The 10372-nt window shown below is 45.0% G+C and overlaps 2 protein-coding genes across 2 annotated transcripts; one reads left to right on the top strand and one right to left on the bottom strand.

Annotated features, from left to right (window-relative positions):
- Positions 1-278: 278 nt before the first annotated feature.
- Positions 279-3072, top strand: LOC125506431. Its single transcript, XM_048671246.1, has 4 exons — positions 279-721; positions 1408-1701; positions 1792-2016; positions 2184-3072. The coding sequence occupies exons 2-4, from the start codon at positions 1625-1627 to the stop codon at positions 2377-2379; spliced, it is 498 nt and encodes a 165-aa protein (XP_048527203.1). The 5' UTR covers positions 279-721; positions 1408-1624; the 3' UTR covers positions 2380-3072.
- Positions 3073-6930: 3858 nt separating this feature from the next.
- LOC125511497 (putative receptor-like protein kinase At3g47110) lies at positions 6931-10372 on the bottom strand. Its single transcript, XM_048676882.1, has 2 exons — positions 7562-10372; positions 6931-7480 (listed from the first exon to the last, which is right to left on the bottom strand). The coding sequence occupies exons 1-2, from the start codon at positions 10326-10328 to the stop codon at positions 7065-7067; spliced, it is 3183 nt and encodes a 1060-aa protein (XP_048532839.1). The 5' UTR covers positions 10329-10372; the 3' UTR covers positions 6931-7064.

The raw sequence follows: 10372 nt of genomic DNA, 5'->3' as shown, positions 1-10372 counted from the left end.
CTCTCCCTCTCTCCTTGCTGGATCAAGGCATGGGAGACGTCATCGGGCTGTACGTGTGTTGAACGCGGAGGTGCCGTGCGTTCGGCACTTGATCATCGGTGATTTGAATCACGACGAGTACGACTCCATCAACTCCATTCTCTTGAACGCTTCCGCTTAGCGATCTACAAGGGTATGTAGATGCACTCTCCTTCCCCTCGTTGCTAGTCTCTCCATAGATAGATCTTGGTGATGCGTAGGAAAATTTTGAATTTCTGCTACGTTCCCCAACAGAGTCGCGGTGGAGGTGCTGCTCGTGGGGGGAACGATGGCCTTCCTCGCGCGATTGCGGTGGTGAGGATGTGGGATGGCTGCGGCGGGCGGCTATGAAAGCTGCCGAGTCACGACACTAGAGGCGGAGGGAGCGACTAGTGATGGGGGCGAGGGCTGGGTGCTCTCCTCGTCTCACGCGGTCGCCGAGGGAAGCCGGCGGCTACTTCTGTTTCCGTTGGCAGCCGCTCCCGCTTCTGATCTGAGTGGATCCTGCTCCCGCTCGCCCCTGGTCAACCTCCTGCATCGGTGCGCCCCTGTCGCCTCCGTCGACTCCACCCGTGGGTTGAGGAGATGGCCGAATCGGCCGCCGTGGCGTGCAAGCGCGGCCTGCTACTGCACAACCACTAGCGCCAGTGGAGGAGCTGCGGCGGGGAGGTGTTCATCTACTCTTTTTTGTCACTGGAATAAGGTGCACCTGTAATCACGTCTGATGATTTTGCTAGGAGTTAATCTACCTGCTGGATGATAACTACGACCTGCTAGATGATGAGTACTATGAGCTTTTTGAACACAGTTTGCCAAGATGCTTGTGTATGAAACAGTCCCTAAAAATTGCCATGCTACACTAAAATCAGAGTAGCACACACTTTTGACGTGATTTAGTTACTAAATTTGCCATGTGAGTAGTACAGAATTTTAGGATTTTGGTCTATACATGGAAATTTCTAATCATGATGTTTAGCAAAACATGGCAATTTCTTAGATTATTTACAAATTATCACAGCATGGCTTAGTTCATTCACCAAACTAGAGAAAATGTACATAAAACATGGCAAGTTATGAAAGTTTTTAAATCAAGGGAAACTTGCCATCATTTGAATAGTTTTCCACCATTTTCTTGAAATTTGGATTATTTTTTTATCTCTTTCAACATGGCAAACTTATTTCATGGACCAGGGCAACATTAAATGACCAAGTTTAATCCATGTACCATGGCAACTAACATATACTCTTACCATGCCAATTTAAGATGTGTTTTTGCCATGGCAAATTAAGATGTGTTTTTACGGTGTGTAAAATTTTGAAAGTTTCTAAAAACCAGGCAATCTTTGTTTTTTATTAACATATAAATTCTTTGTTTTTTTATTCTTGTAGGCAATGACGTTTTTGGGCTTCCCCCATTCTTGGGCTGGTCCGCCGGAGGGGAAGAGCCAGATCGTTGTCCCTGCTAGCGACAAGTTTATCTGACGTGGGATGGTTCGGGCTAGAGGGGTACTTCTACCGAACGAGTTCGTTCGTTCCAGCGACTCTCCCAGCACGAACGACTCGTTCGGGCTGGGGTGTCCCCAGGCCGATCGTTCGGCAGTTATCGATGTCCAAGATCATGGCTATGGAGATTAGGATCACCAGAGACGAGGAATTGGAGTTCTTATCGGATCTAGTTGACAGGTATGCCTTGCAAGCCGCAATAACTGTTTTTCCTGCCATCCCAAATGGGTACTTCGGTGTGTTTTCGCTCTGCTTGTCAATTTGAAATAGATTTCCCCTGCCGGATCTGGCCGGCGACGAGCTACCGGTAGAGCACGGCAGAAGCCAGGCTGTAATATGTGGACCTGCGGACTCAAGCATTGGCGAAGCAGGAGATGCCATGGCAGTAGTGGAAACAGATTTGAACAACACTTGTCAGGGGGTTGCCCTGTCGGCGCCGGCGTCCGAGCAATCTACAGGGAAGGACGACCCTGAAGCCCCTGGTTGGACGCGAAGGTAAGGATCCACTACATTGTGTTCCTCGCAGTTAATATCATTTTAATCTGCTTGGAGAACCTCGTCCTTGCCTGGCCTGCCGCCTGCTAGCGTTATATATGTTAATCACATGAACTGAAAAACCAGTTAAGGCATGGTTCTGAAAAAATATAATATGGAAAATGCAGAATCCGTGTTGGGCGTGTGCCTGATGAATGGCCCCCATGTGCTGCCAGGATGAGTGCATTAGAGCTAACAATACGAAGCTATGCAGAGAAAAAAACTGAAACTGTGATAGTTCCTGCTATGGGAGTCAGTTTCGATACGCTGGGGAAGCTTACGACTACTACAATCTATATTCATGGGAGGTTGGGTTCGGAGTGAGATACGGCAAGAGCCATCTAAATGTTGAGAGAACAAAATGCATGCAGGAGATATTTTGCACACACAAAATGCATGCAGGATACGGTAAAAGAAATTGTTCCAGCAATTGCACACGCAAGCGGGAACGTTAGTGATGCAGAAGGCAGTGCTATCGGGGATTTCATAGGACTGAAACCACCTGAGCGGAAAAGGAAAGCCGCGCGACCAACAAATAGCAGAGATAAGCCTCCGTATGATGACCGGGGTGCAAAAAGCAAAAGGATGAAGCAACGCACAGCCGCTGAAGATGTCGATAGGTGTGGCACGAGCAAACGCACTCGCTTCTGCAGCATATGCCGAGAACCTGGTCACAAGAGCACAACTTGTCCGCGACGAGGAGGTCTTCCACCGAAGGAAAGGAACGAGGCTAAATGCTCTATATGTGGTGTCGGTGGCCATAGGAGAAACACCTGCAACAAGCCAAAGGTTGTTCTATATGTTGCTGGGACAACTAACGTGGACACGAATGCACTCACCAGTCTGATTTGAGATCGTCTGTTCAATCTGTGTAATAAACCTGTTCTTGAGGGCTCCGCAGCCGATAATTGATAAATCTGTGTAATAACATGCTGCGTCGATCTCTGTGTGCCATCTCTTGTGTTTGCACCTCATTATGTAATGACCTGTTGAATTTCAGATGTGTTTTCAGTTCCATATTTTATTTTTCACGTCATATATTGATGCCCATTGCACATTATCACTGATCCCTCCGCTTAACCCTACAATCATTAAATTCCGAACGCAACTGATTATGCCAGGTGGCATCACAAGAGCTGCTGTGTCTGTTGAGCGGGAATCCCTCGTCCTTTGAATTTCAAATAGCATGAGCGCGCTGGGCTCAGCACCAACAGACCTTTATTTAAGAACGAGGCGTTGCATCTCTTGCCGAGCGCGAACGAGAGGTACAGAACCGAGCGCGAACGGCACTTTGCCAAATCGTCGTCAAAACCTCTTCCGACGTCGGCACCAACGTCCTCCACAACGCCGTCTTGTGCCCGTATACGCATTAACTGACCCCAACTGCCACCTGCAATACGTCTGCCAGTCTCGCATCTCCGCCTGATGGACGCCCGACGATAGCGAGAGCGCGCGAGCTCATCCACGCCTAATGATTTCCGTTTGGTCCTACCGCTTCCTTGTGTTTTTCTGCACACATGGACAGTATATACTACTTTGTTAACAAACAGCCTGACTGACTGCTGATTTCCTTGGAGCCACAAATTCGTTCATGTTGTTAGCGTACTGGATTGAGGATGTGATTCCTCGAACCTTTGGGGTTTTTGAGAACCCATGTAGTATGCTGACAAGTACCGTCTCTGCAGTGCTATTGCACAAAGCTAACTTCACATTTTTCTGATATGGTGCAAATCATATGGCTCCGATAATAAACAAATGCTTCCTAACTGAAGCGGCTTGTATTATTGCAGGGTCATATCTTGCATGCTGTAATTGCTTCTGCTTTGGTAATATATGGTTCAGGCCGGCGTAAGCCCGCCGTTGACGCGTCAAAAAAAAATCGCTCCAGATCAAATATCTCGAGCCGAGACTCCTCATTTGCTCCATGCTCGCCTATTTGCTTACAAGAAAACAGGGGGTACGCATCTCTACTGCTGCATCTCTTATCAACGCTCGCTCTCGAGGCCGTATCTTTGAGCAGGATATGCCAAACCTCAACACAGAAACCAAGCACTCCTGAAAAATTCTATCTTTATGTATATATCGAAGAGAGAGCCTTGATGATGGCTTTAGGTTGTACTGTACTACCTTTTTTTTTGCAAATAAAAAACTAATGTACTGTACTACCTGTATGACAAGGATGTGCTCTGACAACAAGTCAAAACACACTTGCTTTGGTTATATGAACATGATATCTCTGCAATGCAATTTAATTTAATTAGCTTCTGTGTTGACTTGTGTGAGGGTTCGAGGTAGGCAGGTAGCCATGACGGCTTAACTCCTACCAAATTGTGTCTACATTTTCAGCTTTCATTTCCTTTTCTGTAATATAAACTAATAAAATTGGATCGTTTCCTTTGAAAAAAAAAACTTCTGAAACTCTACAATTTCAGCTCTACTGGTTTACCTGGAGCATGAACTAATAATGTTGCCTGCATGTGTACACTTTTGAGAATGGAAAAACAATAACACTGCTTCCTTTCTGAAACTTTCTAGAACTTGCTCTAGAGCTATTATTGCAGAACACCATGGTTCTGCATTTATTTGATACAGTTGTAAAGCAACATAGCTCCTATGAGAGCAATCACTAACTGAAACGGTACATTTTTTTTTGGTCATGCAGGATCCGCAGGAACATGAGATTCCGGATGGCCGTGGAGAGTGCTCTGGTGGTGCTGTTCAATCGCAGTGCCACCAGCTGGGCTGGCCTGCGGTGGCTGCTCGTCATGCCTTCCCAGCTGCAGAAGCCGGTGCTGCTGTTCCAAGAGGCCGGCGAGCCACCATGGCTAACATGGGCTTTGAAAGCAAGCAACGCAGGCTCGCTTTCATTATCTCCGTGTTGCCATCTTTGCCACAACACCCATGTTTAGGTTCCTGGTTGCAAGTTATACAGCAATTCCAGACCTTTTGACATATTATCTGATTTGTACTCTTCAGTTGTGATGGCAGACAAGCCAAAATGGGGGTTCTTGAAACGTTCTCTTTGCTGTTTAAATGGACACCTAGCAACTAATATATTTACTCTAAGAGTTGAAGACCTGATTGTTATGCAATTGATTGATCTTTCTTTTTCAGTTGACACTATCGGCAATCCATCACATGGACTTTAGCACCATCTGCAGGTTAGTCAACAAAACATTGTGGCATCTTGCTTAGGATAGAGTAGATAAAGATGCTAAAAGCCTTGTAAGTACTGTCATGTGTATTGACTAGGCAAGTAACATTTCAAAACCAATCGATTTGTAGCTGTTAGTCAGTTATGTGGCATTCAATCGTTTCTGCAATTTATTCTAGATAAGATAAATAAAAGAGTGAATTCCACTTTTTACTCTGTAGTTCTGCATTTGTGACACATATTACCCTATTTAGTGCAACTTCTACCAAATATTTCATTTAGAAGATTTTGAACACAGTTTTACCCCAGTTTAGCACTTTGCTTGTTTCTGTTAGATAGTACCGGCATGTTACGCCGACGTGGCACGGTAAAATGCGTAAAGATCTGAGGGCATAATCGATATTCATGTTCAGATTTCTCTTACCCATATGTTCAAATCCTCCTCCTCGTCTTGATATTTATAAACTCTGGTCAACACCTTACACCCTGCCCAATAGACACGCATAAAAAAACAAGGTTTCAAAGCTTTTAAAAGGGGTAATCTTGATGATTTTTCATTCGACAGGGTAATTAGTGTCAAAAATGCATAACTAAGGAGTAAAAAGTGGAATTCACTCTAAATAAAAAGGACAGTACACTTTGAACTGATACAAGGGGTGTAATCATTTGATTTGTTTCATAAAAAATAAGGAAATGACAGACTTGCAATGTCTCAAATCTCAGATGTTGTCTCGATCCTTCTCCCATCCCCATTAAAGGGCTGTTGGGCAAACTAACTGCTGTATTGCAGAACAACATGATTCTGCATTTATTTGATACAGTTGTAAAGCAACATAGCTCTGAGAACAATTACTAACTGAAATGATACATAATTGTTTGATTATGCAGGATCATGTCTTGTACTAGCTTGTTTGTTAACACTGCTCTGAATTTATTATGCAGGTCCTGCCCCTTCTCTCCGCCGGCTCCTCCCGCTCTCCACTCTAGATCCACCAAGGCCTGGCCGGCACCAAGGTCACATTACTACCTGGTAAGATACTATTACTGTAGAGTACTAATAATACTTTTAATGACCGGTGTTAGTTGCTGCATAGACGCTGGCTATATTGGATGTTTTTTTTGTGGGTGAGAGATAAATCATGTTGCTGGCTTACTGGATTAAAACGTTTAAAATCTGCAATAAGCAATGTAGATGTGCGTCAACTGCTGTTGCCATGGCGCTGTTGTGGAACACCATGACACGCCACCCCTGAATTCTCCCATAGATGCGGGGGAGATGGCGTGTACAGTTTGCTGTTTCTTGCCCCTTCCCTTTTGTTTTGATAGCTTAGGTTTTGCTTTCTTTTCTACTCCCTCCGTTCCTAAATATAAGTCTTTGTAGAGATTCCACTAGATGGACTACATACGGAGCAAAATAAATGAATCTACACTTACAATGCATCTATATACATCCGTATGTGGTTCCTAGTGAAATCTCTACAAAGACTTATATTTAGGAACGGAGGAATAGTTGAGCAGCGGCTTTGTGTCATTTTTACTGATGTTTCTTCTAATACAAAACAACAAGCACGAAGGATGAAGTAATGGAAACTCTCAACTTCAAGTCTACTGGTTTTTCCTGAAGCATGAAGTAATATTGCCTGCATGCGTACAGTCTTGAGAATGGGAAAACAATTACACTGCTTGGTTTCAGAAACTCTCCAGAACTTGCTCTAGTGCTATTATTACAGAACACCATGCTTATGCATTTATTTGATATAATTGTAAAGCAACATACATAGCTTTGAGAACAATTACTAACTGAAACAACACATAATTTTATTATTATGCAAGATCATGTCTTATACTAGCTTGTTTATTCAACGCTGTTCTGAATTTCTTGAGTCGGAGCTTCTCTTTCTGCTCCATGGTCCCCTATAAACATGAGGTACACATCTCTGATTGCATGCATCTCTGCTGCTGCATCCCTCGTCAGTGCTCGGTCTCGAGGCTGTTGCTTTGAGCAGGATATGCCAAGCCTCAACACTGAAACCAAGCACTCCTGGATTCTAACATTTGTAGTGTTATCGTGTTGCCCGCCGTGCAGCCACATGCTTGGGTCAGCTATCTCCAGGGTTCTACCTGGAAGAGCATCATTGGCAAACTTATGCAGATCCAACGAATCTCTGAACGTGCCTTCTGTCGGGCTCCTTCCGGTAAACATCTCAAGCAGTAATATGCCAAAACTATAAATATCACCAGCTGCTGAGACCGCAGAGCCTTCTCCATACTCTGCAATTACGCAAAGTTTTGTGGTTAGTATGCCATATTCGTGTGGAAAGTGAAATATAAAATTAGAAGAGTATCAGTTACCTGGAGCAACATAGCCTATGGAACCTCTAATTCCAGTTGAGCTATTTAAAGCTGGCATCCCCTCGCTTGTATTTTCTTGAAGGATCCTTGATATGCCAAAGTCTCCAACTCGGGCGCTCATGTCTTCGGCAAGAAGAATGTTGCTTGGCTTAAGATCACAATGGATTACCAATGGTTGGCAGTAGTTGTGCAGATATTCTATTGCATCCACAATATCAACAGCAATATCAAGCCTTTGGGCAAGGCTGAGTGTGTTGTTTATAGTGGGATCTTGCGATTTTGGATGAAGCCAACCATCCAAGTTACCATTGGGCATGAACTCAAAAACCAATGCCTTGAACTCTTGACCTTGGTGGTTGACGCTCGAACAAGAAGTAATGATTTTAATGAGACAACGGTGTCGTATCCTTCTCATCGCCTCACATTCAGCCTCAAAACTCTTGGAATATCTAGAATGACCAATATTAAACACCTTGACAGCCAATGTTCTTTCTTCAGTGTCCAAAACACACTTATAAACCGCACCATAACTTCCTCTCCCAAGCAAGCTGACTTCCGAAAATCCGTTAGTTCCTCTCAATAATGCATGATAGGGAATTCTCATGTAATGGTCATCAGCAATTGAATTTTGTGCTAGTGTCTTCTGGCTTGGTTTGAGCTTCTTGCAAAGTATCCAAATAAGAATAGCTGAAAGTGAGAACAAAAACGCTCCAGCTGTCGCTAGAGAAATTACAAGAGACTTTGGCATGTTTTTTTTGTTCTTGCTTATGGAGCATGGGGCCAAATGAAGTTGAGGTGTACCACCACACAAATTGATATTCCCAGCAACCGCTAAGTAAGTGATGTTTCTGAAAACACCTTCATCTGGCACCTCGCCTTGCAAATTATTGAAGGATACATCCAGTTTGGATAATGATGTCAAATTCTGTAGAACTACTGGGATTGATCCTGACAGGTTGTTGTGTGCTAGGTACAGCTCTTGCAGGTTTCCAATACTACCAAGGGCTTCAGGAATATTACCAGAGAACTTATTCATGGTCAGGTTCAGTTTACTGAGCCCCTTTATATTCTTCAGTGACTGTGGTATGCTTCCTTCAAAGGAATTATTGTCTAATAACAGACATTCCAACACTACGCAATTCTGAATACCGTCAGGTATCTTGCCAAACAGCTGGTTTCCTGATAGAATCAGTCGGTTAAGGTTTGCCAAACTACCAACTTCATTAGGAAGGGGTCCAGAAAGGGAATTGTATGACAAGTCCAAAAACGAAGAGAGACTGGGTAATTTGAAGATCTCTCTGGGTATTGAACCGTTAAGTCTGTAATTCATTGACAAATCAAGTTCAAAAAGATTTTTCAACTTCCCCAGGCTTGCTGGAATTGGCCCCTCCAAGTTGCCATTGTTTGCAATAAGCCCATTCAACTGTGAAAGGTTTCCTAGCGACGGCGGTATGAAGCCAGACAAGCTATTGTTGTACAAGCCTAGCTGGATCAAGCTCTTGAGCTTGCCAATGCTCTCTGGAATAACTCCGGATATGGAAGTATTTGCTAACACAAGTCTTGTGAGACCAACCAGATTGCCTATGTACGCAGGAATAACCCCGGAGATCATATTGTCAGTTAAACTTAAGTCCCGGAGAGTCGTTGATAGGTTGACAATTGAACCTGGTAGTTGTCCACCTAAAGGATTGACGCTGAGTTCTAATATCTGCAGTCGGCTGCAGTTTGCCAGAGAGGTGATGAATTCCCATCCCTTGTTGTCATTTGCTTCGAGCCGATTGTCAGCCAAGTTCAGATATTGGAGAACTCCCAGTCTCCCCAATGTGGGAGGCACATACCCACTAAATCTATTTTTCCAGAGAAAAATTCTTGTGAGATCAGACATATTGGATCTTGATGAGGGGAGGGGCCCACTGAAGTGATTGGAAGATAAGCTTAGAGCTTTCATCTTGGGGAACTTGCTTCCAATATCATCCGGAATGGTTCCATATAACATATTTAGAGCTACATCAAGTACTTCCAATGATGACCAGTTGTAGAGAGAAAGTGGGAGCATACCAGAGAGGAGGTTGCCGTAGAGACTGAAATATTGCATGTTCTGGATGCTTTCGAGGCCCGGTGGTATCGAGCCCACGAGCTGGTTACTGGTGAGATCGAGGATTTGTAGATGGGATAGATTGGCCAGTGATGCCGGGATGTGCCCTGTGAAGCTGTTGTTACTCAGCGAGAACTCTGTCAAGGATGTCAGCTTCTCACCGAGCTCAGCCGGGATGCGCCCGCCAATCTTGTTGTTGTCCAGTACCATTTCGTTCATGCTGACGCATGAGCTCAGGTTCACTGGGAAGGTGCCGGAGAATGCATTGTCGTCCAAGTAGAGCCCCTGTAGGCGGCGGAGGCGGCCGAGGCTTGCCGGAATGCCCCCATGGAGCGAGTTGAAGCTCAGGTCGAGCGTCCGCAGGAACGTGAGGTTCCCGATGGCCGGGGAGAGTGCCCCGGCGAGCCCAGTGCCGTTCAATAGCAACGCCACCACCCGCGCCGGCCTCCGACGGCTGCACGTCACGCCTTCCCAGCTGCAGAAGCCGGCGCTCCTATTCCAGGAGGCCAGCAAGCCACCATGGTTGATCTGTGCTTTGAAAGCTAGCAGCGCGGCCTCGTCGCTAGCGGTTGCCATGGCAACCATCAGGACGGCTAGCAAGGAGCATAGCAAACACATGTCCCCCATTGCCATGCCCTCTTGGTTTGGTCTACTTTGGTTGGCAAGTAGCATTAGCCTGCTCTACATATGCTTTTGGCCTTTCTCTTGGTTTGGTT

This window comes from Triticum urartu, chromosome 5, assembly GCF_003073215.2.
Source record: "Triticum urartu cultivar G1812 chromosome 5, Tu2.1, whole genome shotgun sequence".
In the NCBI taxonomy this organism is placed as follows: Eukaryota; Viridiplantae; Streptophyta; class Magnoliopsida; order Poales; family Poaceae; genus Triticum; species Triticum urartu.
Note: the sequence above shows the minus strand (reverse complement) of the source record. Positions and strands in the feature narration are given on the sequence as shown.

What these genes read in the sequence shown, in the direction of transcription:
- LOC125506431 (XM_048671246.1), top strand. Translation starts at nt 1,625, where the DNA reads ATGTCCAAGATCATGGCTATGGAGATTAGGATCACCAGAGACGAGGAA. An exon ending in TTATCGGATCTAGTTGACAG is followed by an intron (nt 1,702 to 1,791) that starts GTATGCCTTGCA and finishes AATTTGAAATAG; the next exon opens with ATTTCCCCTGCCGGATCTGG. An exon ending in GCCCCTGGTTGGACGCGAAG is followed by an intron (nt 2,017 to 2,183) that starts GTAAGGATCCAC and finishes TGGAAAATGCAG; the next exon opens with AATCCGTGTTGGGCGTGTGC.
- LOC125511497 (XM_048676882.1), bottom strand. Translation starts at nt 10,328, where the DNA reads ATGCTACTTGCCAACCAAAGTAGACCAAACCAAGAGGGCATGGCAATG. An exon ending in CATAGGCTATGTTGCTCCAG is followed by an intron (nt 7,481 to 7,561) that starts GTAACTGATACT and finishes GCGTAATTGCAG; the next exon opens with AGTATGGAGAAGGCTCTGCG.